Source organism: Seriola aureovittata, chromosome 9 (assembly GCF_021018895.1).
Source record: "Seriola aureovittata isolate HTS-2021-v1 ecotype China chromosome 9, ASM2101889v1, whole genome shotgun sequence".
NCBI classification, from domain to species: domain Eukaryota; kingdom Metazoa; phylum Chordata; class Actinopteri; order Carangiformes; family Carangidae; genus Seriola; species Seriola aureovittata.
This window is the reverse complement of record NC_079372.1, coordinates 7,628,054-7,649,281: the sequence shown is the minus strand read 5'-3', so window position 1 is coordinate 7,649,281 and position 21,228 is coordinate 7,628,054. Positions and strand designations below refer to the sequence as shown.

The 21,228-nt window shown below is 43.6% G+C and overlaps 1 protein-coding gene across 15 annotated transcripts in view; it reads left to right on the top strand.

The window, feature by feature from the left end:
• Positions 1-21,228, top strand: part of LOC130174624 (ERC protein 2-like) — a 151,968-nt gene that overhangs the window by 65,532 nt on the left and 65,208 nt on the right. For 14 of the 15 annotated variants that reach the window (XM_056384635.1, XM_056384634.1, XM_056384632.1 and 11 more), the window contains 3 exons: positions 6,247-6,340; positions 11,102-11,254; positions 15,122-15,282. In XM_056384635.1, the coding sequence (XP_056240610.1) occupies positions 6,247-6,340; positions 11,102-11,254; positions 15,122-15,282 (408 nt within the window). The remainder of the gene's footprint in view (positions 1-6,246; positions 6,341-11,101; positions 11,255-15,121; positions 15,283-21,228) is intronic. The other variant, XM_056384641.1, reaches the window with a different exon arrangement.

Below are 21,228 nucleotides of genomic sequence, written 5' to 3'. Positions count from 1 at the left end.
AGCTTCTCTATTGCACTGACTTCTGCAAAGCTTCTTCACATTTCACTGCTATCATGAGTGCTGTGTGTATTTCTTCATATCATACTCACTTTAAATGATGTGGGTGTGTGTGTGTGTGAGTGTGTATGTGTGTGTTTTCACATGTGTCTGCAAACTCAACAGATAAGTGGTTTTTCTTTCTGTCTTTGCATTACTATAAATGCATACAGTAAATGAGTTTGTGTGTGAGTGTGACTGTGAGAGAGTGTGTGTGTGTGTGTGTGTGTGTGTGTGTGTGTGTGTGTGTGTGTGTGTGTGTGTGTGTGTGTGTGTGTGTGTGTGTGTGTGTGTGTGTGTGTGTGTGTGTGTGTTATTGAGTTTGCCAGGCAGGCAGCCAGCGGCATGCCAGTGGGAGGTGGTGTATCCAGCCCAGACACTGGCTGTTTATACTGCTCTGTTTATTACTGGCACAGTGCTACTCAATTATCATCTGATTTATGGATTGGCATGGTGTGTATATGTACCCAAATGAGTGGTTGTTTAGTGCCAACGCAGATGTACTGCATGTGAGTGCTTGCGTGCATGTTTACTTAATATGTGTGTGTGTGTGTGTGAAAAGGAAGCACAGTAAGAGGTGTGTTTTTCTATGCGTGTCTGTATAGAGTGTGTATTTGAACTTGCAGCAGTTACAGTTAGCTGTGTGCTGGTCAGTGTGTCTGTATATGTAGATTGATAGTGTGCGGTGTCTCTGCTGGTGGCCCGCCAGCTGCTCAGGAGAAGCCACAAGTGAGAAAGATGTATGTGAAAAGAACAATTTTTTTAACACACGCTGGCCCCATCAGGTGTGTTAACGCTAGCTATGGTTCTGAATGGTTTAGAAAGAATCTGGATGGGCTGCATGTACTGGATCCAACACAGTTTCCTGCCTCATTCATTACCCGTTTTACAGACTCTCCACTCTGGCATGGAAACTGTGTGCTGAGTCAAACTCTGTGGGAACGCATGAGCGTCAAGTATAATAGGGATACAGTAGCTCCCGCAGAGTTTGTTCACACAGTCTGCTCTCTGTTTCCCCGTGTGTGTGTGCGTGTCATGCCTCTGCCTCCACGTCTTCATGTGTGTGCTGCTCACATGCAGCTGTCACCAGAGTGTGTGCATGTACGTGTGCGTGTTAATCTATGCTTTTAGTTTCTGGATCAGGCGTTGGAAAACTGTCTTTTCCCCGCAGCTCGTCCGTCTCATCAGGGCTGCTGTCTCATTAGTGTCAAAAAAGTCACTCCTATCGATCTGACCCCCCCCCTCTGGTCAACCCGTACAGGTCAGAGGTCATATGCAGGTCAGCCGCAGGTTAACAGAAGAGGATCCACTGCTGCTGTAAAACACATAATATCATGAACAAATGTACAGTCTGTGTTTGTGTGACTGGAGTGGAGCTAAGTGGGGCATCAAGTTACTGTACTCATGATCTGATTTAACACGCTACACCCTAAAAGTATGTGTGTGTTTTATATGTGTGTGTGTCGACGCACATGTGGTATATGACAGCATGGGCGGACGAGTTTCTGTGCACTGATTGGACTTCTGTGTCAGACTGCGTGAGATGTGTCCGGGCAGTGGATGAATGTCTTTTTAATCAGAGTGTTTCTGTTGGAACCGGGTCAGATGGCCTATTAACAGCTATCTGGTTGGAGAGCGAGGGGAACAGATGAGGAAATAGACACTTTCTCATCCACTTGGCAATGCAGCAGTGCGAGTAAAAGATGAATGTAGCCAGCGGGTCATTGTAATAAATACCTTCCAGCACAGGGGAGACTCACTCACGGCTCTTTCATACCTCAGATCTCCTTGTGGTTTTCTCTAAGTCATCAGTGATAACATCATAGTTTATGGCTGGTGTTTTTTTTTGTTTTTTTTTGTTTTTCTTACTGTTATGTGTGTAGGTGTAATTCCTAGGTAATCTGCCTAAGTGATCAGTGACACTGAACAGGCTTTATAGAAAGCATCTGCATCAGCTGTTAACACTAATGCCAATAGTTGGATTTGTTAAATAGAGCTCTGTAAGCCACGGTTGCTGATCTCTTGGAGCAGTTTGTGTAGATATAGTGGTCTAAAATGGAAAAATGAATTAATTTCTTAGCCTGACATACGAGGAATTCAGTTACGTAGCACTTGAGTATTTCCCCTGCATCATGCTCCTACAGTTTATGTAGTTACTAATGAACATCTAAAAGCACAAAAAAAAGGAATCCAGTGAATGGCCTATTTGAAACATGAAAAGTAAACATATTTAATAAGTTGTTGCATCGAAGCATCTGCAGTTTGAGATCTACGCTGTGACTAAAGTTGTTCTAAAATGGAAATTAGATATTTTATTTTTATATGTCAAGTGAATATAAAGCCTGCCTTTCATTTTCGTTCACTCCTTCCTTCAAGGCTATATATTGTGAACTAGTGGAATTATTCATCGTAATGCTGTTACAGTCCTATACTTTTAATGTTTCAGCGATGATGTGAGGGCTAAACTTTGACAAATAAATCAGACTCCCAGTCTCACCATATCACAGCTATAGACGTGGTAAGCACTGTGGTATGTAAGGGAGGGTTTCAGGAAAAAGGGAGGTGTGGTTGTGTGTCTGTGTGTGTGTGTGTGTGTATATATACATATGTGTACGTACCTGTGTGTGTGTGTGTGTGTATGTGTCTACGGTGAGACTGAGGAGAACACATGATGGTAACGAACCCTGAAGAGTCTGTTGGCTGGGAGAAATCAATGGTCGTTGACGGACGAATATTCATTCACTCACAAACAACCATTTGCACGCATAAACACACACATAAATTTGGGCCTTATTCCTGTGACCATAATCAAACTCCAGATGTGGGGGAGCATCAATCTTGTGAAAATCCACACACACAGTATGCACGCACGCCAAAACACACATAACCTCCAAAGTCTCTGTATATAATATTTCTACATGAAAATATTTGTAAACAGTGTTAATTTCTGTGTATGTTTGCAGGTGTGCGTGCAGTTTGAACGGCCATTTTAGCTCTGAAAGATGTCAACTTCCTGTTTTTTGCGATGTTGAAATATAGTTGCACCTGCACCAGAAACTGTTCTCACAGTTCAACGCATGGACACACAAACAGACTAGCCATTTCTTCTTATGTAACCTCTCTGTTTCACCCTGTCACACACACACACAGACACACACACAAGGGCAATATATAAAGGCAACAGTGAAACGGTATTTGTGTTGCGATAAGACATGTCTAAGGACCATAAAGCATCTATCAGTAATAAACAAACTTGTTCTGTTTGGATCTCTCAGCACTGCATCTAGACAAGCGCCTCAGATAAAACTTCAGACTCCCAGTGTTGACCCAACTGCCTCACGCTACACGCTCACAGCTCCTCCACCCCCCCATCCCCCACCCCCACCCCTGCTCTCCTTTTCCTGTACCTCTCGTCTTTTTGCACTGCTGAGAAAATTTATTTAATACAGATCGTATCTGCCTCTTATTCCATATAGTGTGCAACCCTGAGCACTAACTGCCCTGATGTGTACATGTCTGCCTGAAATCTGAGGATTTCGTTCCACTCTACTGTTTATTAAAAGAAAAGAGGAGGAGACGTAGTAAGAATTAAGGGTTATGAAGTGGGAGATAAAAATCTGGATTTTTTTTTTCCCTTAAAAGCTTATTACTACCTTTTAACCTTTATTTACCCATGAGCCGACTGAGAACGCATACTCTTTTCCAGTAACACCCCACTTAATATTCACAGTCCCACATTCAGATCTGGGAGCTTCCTGTTCCTCCGGGCCATTCAGAAGCTCTGTTCGGTTACTGCTGGTGCCTTGCTCCAGGGCATGTCAGCTGTAGTCCTCGAGGGAAGTCAGACCAGTATTCATCTTAGTGAGACGTGATTTGTAAGTGACAAAAAAATCAGTGACAAACTAGAAGAGAAAAAGAGGAAAAGAATGTCAAAGGGAAAATGGAAAAAGTGAGTAAGAGGAAATATGTATAGAGATACACAAGGTAAAAAAAAACTAAAAAAAACTAGCTGAGGCTTAACAGCCAGAAATAAAGCGGAGCTGCTTATGTTGGAAGGCGGATGTGTCGAGTGCTCCAGGTGGAAGAAGCGAGAGGAAATGTGAAAAATTACTTATTACGCTCAGTTTAGGAAATGGCTGGACTCGTGCAAACTGGCCCCCCCCCCCCCACTTCATCTTTCTAAGCAATGTCACAGCAATAAAATACTATTTTCCACCCATGAATTTACTCATTTCGGTAATCAGCAAATCAAAGTTCTCCTTCACATTTTCCACTCTCATGCAGCCCAGCCCGTCTGCTCCTTCCTCACACTCTACGTGCCCTCATTTGCCTTCACATTGGTCAAAACACTTATTTCATTTCGCGCTGATGGGGGACCAGCGTGTCTGCTGGTTTATACACCTGTGCCAGTAGCGGCTGTGTGTGATAGCTGATATGCCCTCATGGCAAGTTTGTTCTCTATGGACATGCATCTGAGCTTATAAAAACACACACACAGACATCAAAGATCAGAGTATAAACAAATTCCTTTTCTCCTCCTCCTCCTCCTCCCCCTCCTCCTCCTCTTCTTCCTCCTCCCTGTGTAAATATGAGTGCACATATACACATGTGTGTACCTATACTTCATTCATAACAGTAACAGAATTAAATGATAATCTGTATTTATGCAGCACTTTTCAAAACCCACTCGTAAAAATGATAAAAAACGTATAAAATCAACAGCAGAGTCATTAAAAAAAGAAATAAAGATACAAACCAGAGACATGAAACGACAAGCCTAATAAACGGTATGTGTAGTTTTGTATAGAGGGAGTAATATCAGATATAAATATTGGTATAAATTTCGAGCACTCCCCTCCTGCTCTGTCTGCTCTTATTATAACCAAAAAAAAATCTCAAGGGTTTTTACTGTTGTGTGTGTGGCAGGATTAGTGTGTATTAAATTTTTACATCATCTTCTTGGGTGTATTTCAAATTAATTGCACACCAGCATCACTCAGAAAATCTGACACACACAACACACACACACACACACACACACACACACACACTTTCTAGGGGCTATGACAGCAAATATTTGGCCATATGTGGGGGCAGCTTGTAGGTTTTGCCCAGAGTAAACACACCAGTGTGGATATGGAATAATAATGTGGCGCGTTTTAGCAGCTGCTTGGTCACAGCCTGTTTACAGTGTTGGAGGGTTCTCTTAAGCGCTAATTTGTCACGGTCAGCTTTCTCGCACTCTCTGTGCATTTTTTAAAAAAGTGTGAAAGCTCACTTTTTTTTTTTCTTGTGGGTGGGGGCTCAAAGAGTGTGTTTTCATTCTATTTTGAGTGTGCTTGTGAGAGGATATAGAGTGTGTATGCAGCTGAGTGTGTGTGTATCCTCTGAGTTTTATGGGTTTGTGTGCGTGTGCGCGTACGTGCCATAGTTCTCTGGCTAAGTAAGTTCGGTAAATGACAAGGAGTAGGTCTGAGTGTGGAGGTAAATACACAGCCATGCTGACGGGGTAATACACGGTTTAGCTCTGTAATCAGCACCTCAGCTGACGACACTGACAGCAGATTTATTATCCTCTGTGTGTGTTTCTGGCAGTGTCTATAGACTCGCACCAATTTATGTTTTTCAAAAACACATGCCCTTTGTGTGTGTGTGTGTGTGTGTGTGTGTTTGTGTGTGTGTGTGTGTGTATTATTGTCATCCTGTCCTCTTATCTGTAGACTCACTTCTTGCACATATCTATTTTTGAGAATGGTGTGTGTGTGCCTGTGTGTGTGCATGCTTGTGCTTGCATCTCCTGTCTGCATGTGTTTGTGTGTTTTGTTGTTGAAAGATTTACACAGCAGTGTCTCACATCCATCAGTCAAGTCTTGTCTTGTCCCAGTCTGCCATGTAACGAAGACTAGACACATGCACAGCCGCTGTGCTTTTCTGGCACACACTGTCGCTACGCCATTTACCTGTATGATACAATATGCAGGCCTCTGAAAATAAATCAAAAGAGGACAAAAAAAAAAAATTATATGAGTTTTGTATGTTGGACATCAAGACTACATTTACTATTTTAGAAAAAGTAATTCAAAGTAAAATGGGGCTATTGTATATTGTATATAATGTGTGTGCATACATACAGGTATACTTTACAACATCATCATATTTTGTGAATATGATTTCTCTTCATCTGCTGTCACACATTTTCTCTATCTGAAGGCAAATCAAGTCTCCGAACATCCAGAAGCAGACGGTTCCGGGTGAGATGAGGAAAGATGCCCTGACTGATGGACATCCGCACTCTTTATCGCAGGTTTGAATATGTGTGCGTGTGCGTGTGTGTGTGTGTGTGTGTGTGTGTGTTCACATGCGTACATTCCTTGGTTTCTAACTTAGCTCTTCATCACCTCTTCATCCTGGAGTGTTCAGATCGAGTCATACTCGTTTATCATGCCCTCTTTTCTCCTCTTTCCTCCTCACCTCTTATGCAAGGCATTCCTCACAAAGTATTATCTTTTCCCTTTCCTTTCTATCTCTTTTTTTGCTCACTGTATTTTCACTCCCTTCCCTTTACTCACATCTAGGCAGAGAGAGCCCTGTTGCACTCTTTCATGCCCACCTACCCTCCCCATCCTCCCCCTCAGTGCATCTCAGAGTCTGTCCTAAGTGGAAGAGACATGCATTTAGTCCGGCAGAAATCAGCTCCATACGCCAGCAGGGAGCGGCGGCATAATGGCTCAGATGGGAATAATAAAGAACTGTGTCTAGTCAGTCAGGAGAGAGAATCTTGAAGTACCATTTCTGGTATCACTTGTATATACCTGCTTAGTTGTCAACATAAGTGACAGCTGTTTACTCGACACTCTGTGTATATGTGCGTCTGTGTGCCTGCTTGTGTATTACCCTGCAAAGCTATGCCGAGGTGTTAATATGCAGAGTGCGGCCATGCCAGGTTAGTCCCACAGGACCAATGAAGTAGAGTACACCTCTCTGTACCTCCCTGGCAAATAGAGCCGGAGCCCCTCTCTCAGTCTGTTATTTTGTTATTCCTGTGTGTGCTGGCAGGCAGCATCCAACATCCTATTTCCTCTTCTAAACAGTGTCTGAGTAGTACACATTAATATTGCTATAACCTGGAAAGAGACATGAAGCGAATGCCAGGAAGAAAGAGAGAGGCACAGGGACAAGTGCAAGGGAGTAGTAAAATATTGACCAAGGGAAATACTAGTGTTAGAGCAGAGACAGGAAATCAAGCTCGAGTTCAAGTACATTGTGTTGTCAAGAGTCTGACTGATAGTGGTTCTTTGAAGATAACACTGACATCAATATTTAAAAGTAAAAAAAAAAAAAAAAAATCTGATAACCTTTTTTATCTCTGTTTGCTGCATGGCTGTATGAATGGAAAAGTCAGTTGGTTGGTCCAGACTGAAATATCTAACCGTCTGACTGCCATGAAATTTGGTTCAAAAATTCAAGGTGCCAGAGACTATTGGATCATTTGCAATAAAGTTTGATACACACACACACACAAACACACACACACACACACACACACACACACAAGCACACAGACACACACACGCACACATTCAAAGACAAAATTAATGATACTCACATCAGCCTTAGTTGCACTTTGTGTTTAGTGCTACGTAGCAAGTGGTAGCATGCTAATACACTAAAGATGGTGAAGAGGGTAAAAATGCTAAACATTAACATGTTAGCATTTCCACTGTGAGCATCGTATAACATTGATGTTAGTTTGTTGACTCATAGAGTCTTAGTCTTGTTTTAACATAAATAAACATTTTTATAGGAACCCATTAGATTTGGTTATTGAAGAATAGTGAGGAGATTGAAAAAGTGCTTTATAGTGAAAAAAACTATGTAATGGCAAAGTACCTCAAACCTATCTTTGGCATTTCTGTTCTCATTTGACAATAACATTAGACAATAAGTCCCTGAGGGGTTTGACTATACATAATATAATATGATATAATAAAGCTCAAGAACAGTATGATAAAATACAACAGCAATTCACTGAAAGAGAGAAGGAGGAATATAGTATGACAACTTCAAAGTAAGTCGACATAAGAGTGATTCCGAGTCACTGTCTGTGATGCTGGGATGTGGTAGAGTAGTAGAGTGTAGTATGCATTCTGTATATTGTGTTTGCTCAGCGGTCAGGTTGCACTGTTGCCTCTATCTTGCCCCCCCTCGCTCTGTGTCTCTGTTTATCTCCAGGTCCATCAGGAACACAGCACGCTCCGAGGGTAAACACAAACAATCAGGGCCTTCCCTCATCGCTCGCTCTCCACATTCATCCAGGAGAGTTTATGTGGGATGGAGCGATAGCATCTCTCCGCTCCATCGTCTCCATCGCGCCACGCTGCACTTCACAAACACAGAGAAAACACACATCGGAAATGTTCACTTCAAGCCTTCAAACAGGCCTTTTATTTCTCTTTTATCTGTAATTGAGAGGCATCAGCGACACTCAATACTTTGTTTAGAGACAGAAGGATTACAGAAACTTTTTTTTTTTTAAACTGGGGACAGTTAAAGAACATAGACACAGTGCAGGATTTTCATTCACTCAAGGCTTGTTCCCACAGTCTTTGAACTTGACTCAAACTTTATGAAACTTCTGGTCCAGCACACGATTTTTTAGAACATAGAGGTTGATGCTGCACGCACAACTTTTTTTTTTTTTTTGACGGAGACAGATGTCTGTCTGCCTGGATCAGGCTATGTGGGTGAGTGGTTTGTGTGTGTGTCAGTGTGTCTGTGTGTGTGTATGTAAAGCTGAAGATCATAGGTACACAGCTGCTGAAAATGTGCATTCTCTCACTCTTTGCTCGTTTATTTTAGTGATTATAATCCCTCCATCAAACCAAAAAGGGCCAGACTCCATAATGAGCCTTCCCAAGGGCATTAGGTGATTATTGGTGCAGCAGATGCAATTATCTTTCCATTTCTCCCCACTCTCTGTATCTCTCTATCTTTATTGCCTCTTTTTTCCATTCTTTGTTTTCAGCCAGCAATATTCTCTTGTTACTAATAAAACTCACATAACACACAGATATGCACAAATATACTGTACATGCACACACACACATACCCACATAGGCAGACAGAGCTTTCTGGTTAGGTTTCACTTGGGGGTCTAGCGGTGGCAGCCCCATCTCAGTGGGGTGTGTGTGTGTGTGTGTGTGTGTGTGTGTGTGTGTGTGTGTGTGTGTGTGTGTGTGTGTGTGTGTGTGTGTGTGTGTGTGTGTGTGTGTGTGTGTGTGTGTGTGTGTGTGTGTGTGTGTGTGTGTGTGTGTGTGTGCGCCTGGGTTTCTGTCTGCGGGGCGGGGTCAGACCAGTACTTGTTGATTCTGGTGCATCGAATTACTGCCCGTCTGTCACATCCAATTACAGCTTTGGACTACTGACGCACACAGCCTGCCTCTGTATGTGTGTGTGCGGGTGTTTGTCGCTCACCTCCAGCTGTGTCGTGCTGACGTGACGAGCCACAAGTATCCGCTTGTGATTCGGCTGGCTCGGCGCTATTTTCATCACGCTCGGGGATAATTCTGTTGCTGCTGTTTTAGTCAGTATCACTGAATTGGTCAGTTAATTTGGTCAGTGATATTTTTTTTTATCCATTTATTTAATATTTACCCTTGAATTTGAAGATACATTCTTGCAGACGTCTTGATAGCATTTTTTTTTTCTTTTTCCATACTGTTACCACAACATTGAGCATGTGCCATGACTACTTGATATTTATAAGGGCCGGTTAATAAGCCATTCAAATTTATCCTGGCACTGTCTCATAAAATTACTTCCACGTCACTCTTTTCAGTTTGACGTGCTTTTAGTATCTCCTTTTTTTTTTTTCCATCACAATGGATTCCCCATGTGTGAGCCACGGTGCTGTTTGGCCTGGAGCTCTGCTTTATGCAGCACAAAAATTAGTCACTCAGACTCCTGTCAGGTTTTGTACTGGTCTAAGACTCATTCGCACATTCGCGTTGAGCTCTACCTGTCGCTGATGAAACTGCTCCCGAGCATTTGAATTCGCTAACTCACTTTGAGAAACGCCGAACAGTCGTTTGTCAGATGACATGTCAGTTTAACGGTGTGCAGCTTCAGCCAGAGAATTGTCATTCATCACAATTAAGTCCGCAGTGTTCTCCGTTACCACTTTTTGCTTTCTTGCTTTCTGGAGAGAGTTTCCTTCACATCTTCGTGAACACACCTTGCCACCTGTTGCTTGCATTTTCTCATATTCATTTGCCTGATGCATCTACAAATGTGTTATCGAGTCTGTGGTAGCTAACATGCAAAGAAATCGCTTCTTATCACTTCTCCTTATAAAAGATAGCACAAAATGTTACCATGACATTTCAGGGTGTTTTTGGCTCATGTGGATTTAGTTACTGAGTGTCTGATTGGCGTAACCCTATTTTTCTCCATCAAAATATTGGTCTGACTCTTCTGCAACAAGGATATACCCCTGAGTTTAAATGAACTCCTGCTTGAAAGTTTCCCCTTGCCCATGTGCCTCCGAGGCTTCTGTACTGCTCCCACAAACGTGTGAACGTGTGAGCTTGAAAGTGAGTCAACTTTTCGGGAGTCAAAGAGTTAAAAAAAAAAAAAAAGAATGAGAGAGAGAGAGAATCGGGGGTTTATTATTTCTGTCCAGTGTTTTCTTTCACAGTTCCATCACCCTGTGTGGAGAAGGATCAATTTCCTCCACTCACCATAGGTGTCAGAGAGGCCACACACAAACGCTTCATCTCTCCATCACTTATCACTCTCTTCTGTTTTGGCTGCATCTATTTCTTCTAAGAAGAGTTGTGTTGTTCTCTTAGCACAGCTGTTCACCTGCCCAAGGCTTTCCTTTGTTCCTGTTTTACATGATTTGGATTCTTTTAAGCAAAGGGAAAAAACAAATACACCTTTTGCCCGTACAGTATTATTCCATGATGAACTTTTAGAACAGTAAAAAAGTATACTCAAAGAAAAACACTCTCTCCCCGGCTTTTGTTACTTTGCTTCCAACCCTCCTTTTGCCTCCCTCCCCTAGCTTACTCTTTCAGCTTCCCAGGGTGCCATGCAGGAGACGGCGGAGCGGATCAGGGAGTTGGAGATGTCACTGAGGGAGAGCATGAACACATCCGCACATAGGGAGGCTCTGTGGGCGCAGGAGGAGGCTGCCCGTGTTCAGGCCCAGAGAGAGGTTTACCTGATGTTACACACACTGATGGAGGACTCCACCAGACCAGCATGCACATATACACACAATCATACATATAGATGGTCGCATGCATCTCTACACAGGCAGCCAGGCCTACCTTTTAAACTGAGGGCAGGTATGAGCTCACCTAGGACTAAGAAGGACCTCTGAGAAAATGTTAGGGACCGAACTGCACCCCCATGTGGCTGAGAGCGTGACGGCAGGCGGACTGTGGTTAATGGATGATCCTTAATTACTCCATGTGTAGCTCTTAACCAGCAAAGATCATTATTACAAAATGGATAGTTGGTTTTTCCTTCCCGTCTCTTATTGTCTTTGATTCTTAATTCAGTTTTACTTTTCTAAACATGCTTTTGATTACTTTCTCCCTCTAGACTGAAATTTAAAACTGAAACGAAAAAATTCCAGCGCCCTCCTTTCATTTTCTGTCTCTCGTTAAGTTTACTTTTGCATGCTTGAAAATGTAAGCATATGTGTGAATTATTGTCAGTTTATATGCATGTAATCAGAATTCATTAACAAAGCTTTAGACTTTGGGCTTGCAGCTTTGACGGAGTACAGGCTGCCCTTTTACCCTATATGTCCCGCTATCTATCTGTCTTTCTGACTGCCAGCTGGTCGGTGGGTCCGAGGTTTATGTGTGTGCTTTTGTATATGTGTGTGTGTGTGTGTGTGAGCATAGGTGTGTCTGTGGTGGGAAAGAGAAACAGGGAGAGGGAGCGCGTTTCCTCCTGGTGTGAGTGTGCATTTGAATGAGAATGACCTTGCATTACTTATGCGTGCCACAAGTAATGTGAGAGCAATCGGCGGTTAAAACAAGAACTAACATTTTTAGGCAGAATGGTGGCTGTATTGCTTCAAACACACACACACACACACACACACACACACACAATCACACACACACACACACACACACACACACACACACACACATTCAAAGACAGAAGCTGATAGAGGAGAATGTAAAAGATGAAAAGAGGAGATCGGTGGACTGAGCGGGAAAATAAAAGAGGGTCAAACTCAGTTTAGAAAATTCAGTGAGAGCCAATGCTAACTGTGGCTTGTTTTTTTTCCTCCTTTTTGAAATTTCTGTACTTTACACGCTTGACTTATAGTCAGCGTGGATACTGTGTGTTTATCGAACAATATTATGATCGGCCGAGAGGTCCGAAAGAAAAGTATATTTATGTCTGTGGGACATTTCGCATGCATAGAAGTGGATGATTCAGCTTTGACCTAAGTTTACCCGTGTGCAGCCAAGGAATCAGGGCAATCCTTTCCTAACTTGTGACACGTTAACACTCACTGACCCCAAAAGTAATCGTCAAGTTACTTTAATTCCACGTCAATCCAGGCCCTACGCATAGAGAACATACTGAGCCCGCATAGAGTTACAGTCACACTGTCGACACAAGGGAAGACGCCGCTCAGTCACTGATGTTCACTGCTAGGTGCTGTCAGCACTCTGAACTTTGTGAGCCAACGCTACATCACCACATAAGGAGGCAGCGAGTCAACATGCCATTAACATGTAGTCCCGCAGTCGTCAGTCAGCCGCCTTGCTCGCCTCAGACTTTGGAGAAAACGAGTGTGTGTGTGTGTGTGTGTGTGTGTGTGTGTGTGTGTGTGGGGTGGGGGTAGAATAGAGAGAGGGACAGGTCCTTCTGAAACATCACCTGACCCTGGCACCATTTCAGAGCGCCCTGCCAGACTCACATTCTCACATCCCCCCCCTCCCCCTCGTTCTTTCCTTGATTTTCTTCTTTCTTCTCCCCTCTGTCCCAGAGTAATCAGTCTCATGATGTGTAATGCGCTGAAAGTCTTCCATCAGCCTGACCTGCTGAAATGGAGCATGGGTAATGCCCTGGGTCACTTTTCTTCACACCCCCGCTCCCTAAGACTCAGTCCGCCTCTGCCTCTCTCTGTTTCTTGACTTTCCCCTGGCATCATTTCTGCTGTCCATCCATTGTCCCGAGCCTCGTTCTTTCCCATCTGCCTTCTTAAGTTGTCTCACCCAATTATCTCCCCACTGTCTCTCCCTTTCTCTCCATTTCTGTTCCTGTCTCTCTCCCTCTCTCCCCCCGTATGGCGTTTGAACTAGGCCTTTGAACCAGCAACACCGACGCAAATGGACAAGAGGGATTTGGCCCTTAGCTCTGAGCCCCCAATCAGCTTAGCAACTAAAGGGGCTTTGGGCCAGTCTTAGTGAGCCTTAGGCTGGCTGGGGGGGCTTTGCCTTGAAGTTGAGCTAAATTAGCACGCACAGGCTCACCGGTAAGCTGATTAGGTCCCTAATTTCACTAAAATGCATTGTATTCCTTATTAATGATGTGATTGTGAAGTGAGGGCTAGCCTGGGTGGTGGACTAATGGGGAACTGGGAGGGGAGCAGTTGGTGCATAAGGGCTGATAGACATGTGGTGAGTGTAAATGGTGTGTGTGTGTGTGTGTGTGTGTGTGTGTGTGTGTGTGTGTGTGTGTGTGTGTGTGTGTGTGTGTGTGTGTGTGTGTGTGTGTGTGACCCTTGGCTTTCAAGATGAAAAGATTGGCTCTGGATTCTTCTAAGCCTGAAATAAGACATCAAACATTTAACGTGGTGTGATTTTGGACAGTTTGATGTCTTGATGACATTGGGTATATTAGCTGCTGGACACTTTAAGAGGTCAGTTGTTGTTGGCGGGGATACAGGTTTTATGTTATTTGAAACAATGCCTTGCTACATTTCCAGGAAGTTATGACTGTAAGTTGTCACTTTCCCACCATTTCGAATTTCTTTATTCCCCACTTCCTTTACTTGGACCCTTTCTTCTCTTACCCCATATGTGATATTCATGAACAGTCAGTGAGCACATTATCTGACATCTGTGAAACACACCTAGAAAACCGGCGGAGATGGAGAGTGTCCTGAAAATGTGTGAACGATTTGGCCCCTTCATAAAAGAGGCCCATTTCTTTTTTCATGTCCTACCCCATGGAGTGCTTTCCCCTAATACTCTTTTTCTCTCTGTTTTTTTTTTCTTTGCCTCTCCCTTACTTTCATTCCCTTTGTTTGTTTGAGATCCAACACTTCAGAATTTATTGTTTGACTCTCTTATATCACAAATCTGCAAATCATCAGACCAGAACAAAGATCTTATTCTCTATTCTACATATACTATCATCTTCTCTTGGTGATCATCTGAACAGTCCTGACTGGTCCTGGATCCTGTTGTGAAGTACTTGTTGTTAGACAATTAGACACTTCCTGTCTTAGGATAATGACGCCCTCAGGTCACATCCTGTCTATCAGACAACTCAGGTTGGACATGCCGACCTGCGTGGCTGGAGGGCACGTGTGTGCAGAGGGAGGAGATGTAGTTGAGGGTTTGAGCATTATTCTCACCTGCTCTAAAGTAGAACCACACTTAAGAGTGAAGTAAAATAAGTGGAGAAAGGTGAAGTCCTCGTTTCCTGCACAAGGATCAGTGGACATATCATTCAACTAACCTTTGAACCTGAGTAGTTTCACCTGCTCCTTGTTGTCTACCGGCCATTCCCTCTCATGTTTAGGCATCTTACCTCATTTTAGCATTCCAACACACGCACATCATCAGGAGTATACAAGTACAGTTGCACTTCAGTGTGTATCTGATGACCTCACTGTAACATTTCCCATGACTATGTGTGAGAGACTGGGCATGCATAAGTGTAAAATAGGTCTTGCATGTCTTGCTTTCTGTAAGACAATGTATGATTCAATCAACACTTATTGCATTTGGGAGCAGAACCATGTGCATGAGTATCCTGGTATGCTTTCATTCAGTTTAAACCTGTGTGTGTATGTATATGTATATCTTCCCTTCACTAGCTGGAGGAGCTGATGGGAGCTTTGGAGAAGACGAGACAAGAGCTGGACGCCACCAAACTCCGCCTGTCCTCCACTCAGCAGTCCCTGCATGAAAGAGACGGACACCTCAACAGTCTGCGCCAGGAGAGACGCAAACAGCTGGAGGAGATTCTGGAGATGAAGTTAGTCCCACATCTATCTGTCTAATCTTATTAGGGATACTGCTATCTATTTTTTTTGCCGCTGATACCGATCATATATGAGTGTCATCGGCCGATACCGATCATTTTTGGCATGCATTGCAGATGGCGCACGTTATGTCAGTCTCACACACTTTGTTAAAGTTCCACACGGCCGACATGTCGCTTTGTTTTGGTGGCCTGTCGTGCGCAGGTGCATTGAACAAGGTGGGAGGCGGGGCTATACTACTCAGCCGCAGACACCAAAGTATGAACCGCAGGTAATCTGTGATTGGAAGCTTTAATTCCAATTTACCTATCACATATTTTTTATGAAAATCTGTCGATAATCGGCAGCTTTGTTGCTTCAGCAGAAACCTGTGTCTAATACTGCATCAGGCACATATATCCGCTCACCTGTTCACATGTGCGGCTGCACACGGGTGTTATATAGACATCAGCGCTGAGGTGTGTTTTGAAGCAGGATCAGCTGTTGTCTATGGCTGCCTTATGAAAAGTTACATTTATTGAGGACAGGTGGTGCAGCCTTAGACAGCAGGTCAAGAGAAAATATGTGTGCGGCTGTTTCTTCATGTGGACGTGTGTGTGTGTGTGTGTGTGAGAAACAGAGAGAGAGTTAGAGAGGGAGGAAAACCAAAAAAAAAAAAAAAGTGCAGGACTGGCTGCATTTCCATGTGTGAGTGTGTGTCAGTGGGTATATGTATGAATGTGTGAGCGAGTTCAGTGATCTGTCAGTGGAGCGGCTACATGTGTGTTTGCTTTGAGCGCTTTGATTGAAGGAGCATGGAGCCACATATCTGGTTGTCATGTGCCGCAGAGAAATGCCTTTAATGTCAGCCACTCAGTACAGTACAAAAGGGAAGGCTGGCACACATGTATTGAAAACACAACTTTTTTGAAATCCATTATGCCTCACAAGCCCCTCTGATCACACTAACGCTGAAAGAATGTGTGTATGTGTCCGTGTCTGCGTACAGTATGTGGATGTGTACGGTTACAGCTGAAAAAGACAGTGCCCTTGCCTGTGTATCAGCGCACACACAGACACACACACACATTTGTGATACAAACCATCTTCCTGTCTTTTCCAATTTCCACCATCCAAACATTACCAGGGATGTTTAGCAGAGGAAATGTATTACATATGATACAGGCACAAACCGTGCTTCTAGGTATGTACATGAAATTGGGAAAACGCTCAGGGACCTGACATGTGAATGATACTTTTGTACTTGACTGGCATTAGGCATAAATCATTATTATATTACCATTAGAAAGACGTCTGAGAAAGAAACTCAGTGTGATGGTTGGTTGACGTAAACAGCAACAAAGCAGATGGCATTCTTCGCCTTTGTGCTCGAGACTGAATACAAGTCGACGCTGGTCAGAGCTAATGGAAGGGGCACAGGGGGCATGAGTGCGTGTGGTCTCTTGTGCATTGGGCTCTGTGTGTTCTGTGTGTACGAAGAGGTCGGAGGCTGGGGTTTGGGGTCACTGGTGATGAGGATTAAAGGACTGTTGAATTGCGAGGGGGGTGGGGGGGGTGAAGCTTCGTGAGACAGACTTACATCTGAACAAGCCACAAAGATACGCACGCAGAATATACACACAGCCTCGGTGGAACTCACATATAATCACTCATGTCTGCAGACGTGCATGTACTTACACAAACTTTGGCTTTCTCCTTTAAAAGGGGCCATATTCCCACAGCACAAGCCCTGGTCCAAGTTAGCACAGGGGAAACTAAACAGGAAAGATAGGGCAGAGAAAGAGAGGTAACAAGAGAGAGAGAGAGAGGGAGTTAGAGTGAAGGCAAGAAAAATGAGACAGAGAGAGAGAATGAGAGGGAGGTGAGGACGGAATGGAGGGGCTATACAAACTGAAGTATTTCAAATCTTAGAAATCATGAGAGAAGTTTGATTGCATGCCAAGTTTCTCCTCCTCTGCGCCGTAATGTGGCATTTGTCAAGAAGACCAGCTGAAGCAAACCATGTGAGGCACGTTCCCCAGTGAACTGGGGAGCTCTCTGTGTGTTTTTAATGTGTGTGTGTGTGTGTGTGTGTGTGTGTGTGTGTGTGTGTGTGCGCGCGTGCGTGTGTACGTGTGTGCGGCTGGATGGGGGAGAGAGAGAGAGAGAGCAGACTCTTGGCTTTTCAACACTGTTAATGAAAGAGACAAGAGGGGGAAAAAATCATTTTCAATATCCTCTCATTGCATGTTGGGTTTCCTAGCTCGTATTGTTTGTGTGTGTTTGTGTGTGTTTGTGTGTGTTTGTGTGTGTGTGTGTGTGCGTGCGTGCGTGCGTGCGTGCGTGCGTGCGTGCGTGCGTGCGTAAGTCTGTGTGTGAGAGTATGTGTGTGTAAGAGAGAGAGAGAGAGCATTTTCATATTTGCGTTTTTCAGATATAGAGCTGAATGCTTGATGTATAAGGAGTGGTGCAGGGTCTGCTCTGTCACCCCACACCAGATTGAGTTTCCTCCATACTGTACACTATTCTCTCTCACACATACACACACACACACACACACACACACACACACACACACACACACACACACATACACAGATGGCCTCCAGAGGAGCTAGTAATTTAATGAGTCTAGGGTCACGGGGTGTAGGTGCACAATAGAGAAATTATGTGTTTGGACATTTTGAATAGCTAGTCATTGAGATGTTTCCATAGTATGAATGGGATAATACTACATGCCACAACATCGCAGTGGCTTACTGAACCTGATCCTCCTGTAGACACTGGGAATGTAGCTGATATTATCTCTGTTTACATTTCTAGTGATGGAAAAAAAATTATAGAGCAAAGAAAAGGTAGCGGCAGCTTTTAGGCAGGAACATAAAGAGATGGAGAGTAGACAAAGAGGTAGAGAAGGAGAGAGTTGACAATTTAAGAGATGGAGGGGAAATCATGCACACATTCACAGACTCTATAGACTCTGCGAGACAGTTGAGGAATGAAAAGAGAGAAGCTGTAGCAGAGGGAAGAGAGGAAATAGTAAATGATGGAAAAAGAAGGATGATAGAGTGTTAGAGTGATTGATGGAGGGGGTGATGGATGGAGGAAAGGAGGAGGAGAATGATGGAGGGAGTGGTGGAAGAAAGAACAGGGAGAAGATGGAGTAAAGCTGTGAAGGGTGGGAGAGAGTAGAGTCTGGTTAGCAGAAAAGGGCCAGAGAAAGAGAGACGAATGGGTCGGAGTAGAATAACCATCTGCACCACATCACACAATAAAGAGCGTTCTAACACAGCTGTTAATTACCAGCCGCTTCAGTGTGTGGCTGGTATTGTTTTCACTTTGTGAGTCAGCGTTCGAGGAGGGGTGTGGCCTGATTCGTAATGATGTAGTAATGACCACTGACAGGCGCCGCATATGTATAACAATACTTTTACTTACTTTTATTTATATAAACACATGAAACCGCATGAATAGTAGCTGTTGTATTGGAAACAGCTGATAGGGATGCAAATACATAAATAAATAAAAGTACAAAAGGGAATAGATTTTTTTTTATGACAGTGTTTCTGTATGTGCCTGGTTTTGCTTTATTTTATTTTCTTTTGTTATATTTATCTACTTTACCAAAATGCCCTAAATAACATGTTGAACAAGAATACTTAATTAACATTGAAAACTGATTCCTCAGTGTAAAATAAACACCCAATTACACACTCTCATTATGCCCTTGCGCCCCCTTTGCTCAAATGTTCGCTCATCAGTGGTTCATAGAAACATGCCTCGTGCCATTCTACAAAAGCAAAACTAAGCAAAATATCAACTATATTTAAAGCTCACTTTCTTATTATCATGTCCTTAAGTCAAAACCCTCACGCAAAGACAAAAGAGCTATTCCACATGATGGAAATGTAATATTACAATAATGCAAAATTCACTACTATCCATGATGTGTGTTCATGTATCCATTTGTTGGCCAGTTACAGTAACCCATGGCATAATGAAGCTTAGAGCAGTAGCGACGTTATGACTTTCAAATCCCCAATGTAGACATCCTGTCTGCACAGCACCGTTGCCATGGTTACACTTGCTAAAAACACAGAGAGACCAGCTGTACTGGCAAGGTCATGTCCCCGCTCACTGATCTCTCTGAGGGGCCTGGACGCACACACACACACACACACACACACACACACCCTCACAATTTCAAACACAGGTATACATACATATACAGCATGTGCACTCACGCACATATTGAAACACGCTCACATTGAAAAAGTATATTTACACATTCATGTATTCAGCCAAACGGCACTGCGTTCACCGCTGTGGCTTTGAGATCACATTCACGTATACTGGCGAAATCGCGAGCACGCAACAACATATGCAAGGACTTATAGCGGACACACACACATGTATGCACGTTCACACAGCCGCACGTGCGCACGTATGGTGTTACCCTGCCATTGTTGTGATAGGTAACGATGAGACATAGAGGGCCGGTGCAGTGTGTGAATGGGATTCTCTGTGTTGCAGTGATGAGGAGGGGCTGACCACACATCACCTTCCTCTCTCTATCCAAGCAGGTTTGTATGCGTGTTGCCTCGTGGGAACTTGGGGCCATTCATCATGTCTGTCTGTGCTCCCGTGCCCTCTGACACGCGTGTTTACCTTCGACATGTGTGTCGGCTGCTGGGCCTGTAGGTGTGTTATTATGTCAGGGCCTAGGCATGCTCCACCCTACTCCTCCTCCTCCTCCTCGTCCTCCTCTTCCTTTGAGGTTTTGTCAATGGAAGGCTTCATTAAATGGAAATCCCTGCATCCAAGTCCTTGTTCGGGACAGTGCGATAATAACAGAGTTCTACCTGGGTGCCATACAGTAAACTTCGAGGGTGGAGAGAACAGTCCAAAGATACACATGTGGAGTTTGCTTAGTACGGTCATTTTTTGAATTGTTCAGCTAATGCAACTGGAAGTTAAGTGCCCTAAATTTAAATTCCATTTTTCCCAGACCATGTTATTCTCTTGGCCTGCACTCTGCAACCATCATGTCTTTAACTTTTTCTAGGATCAGTTATGGTTATTTTTCATCACTTGTTACTTGCTAATATATTACTTTCACATATATCCACATAGTATTTTGGTGAGCAAAGGCCCACCCAATAAACATGAATCAGAAGTTTTGCATCCTGTTCAGTGTGTAAACCCTGACGTTACGTTTGGTAAAACTAGCCCACGGATGTGTACACACTCTGTTTGTGAGCCATGAAGTGGCTTGTTGAAGTGACATTGTCTCCTAAAGTCGATGTGTGAGTGACTGTTAGGCTTGAACTGTCTTCAGTTCTACGTCAGTTGAATAAGGGAGGATAGCGCAAGTGTGTGTGTGTGTGTGCGCGCGCATGTGTGTGTGTGTGCATGCGCGTGTGTGTTTAGTTAAAGTGATAGACAGAGATGGAAGAGTCTTTCCAGAAACAGAAAGAACGTCTTGTCCTAATCTGAAGACTGACATTATGAAGATGGGGCAAATGTGACACACAAAAAACAAAAAAGAATGCAATGATTGACAACCAGAGAAGAAGACGGGGGAGGCCACATCGAGGAGGCAACGGGGAGATGTTGCATGTGGAAACTGCTTTTACCTACGTACTGAGTCATGTTTCGTCTCACTAGAGTAAAATCATTCTTTCATTCTCTCTTCTTACTTTTACTTCATCACTCTTTTAACACTGACCTCCTTAGCTTCCTCTGAGTATTAAATGGTCTACCTCCCTCTCTTTTTTGTCTGTTTTTCTCCTTTTGTCTTGTTCTATCTCTGGACGGGTGGACGAGGGCCTGGAATTTATCACACATACCTAATAATTACTATCACAGGAAATGGTCCTGAGGAAGTAGGTGCACTAGCCCTGCTAATTAGTGTCAGTCGCAAACACACATGAACGTGCACATACTTGCACGCACACACA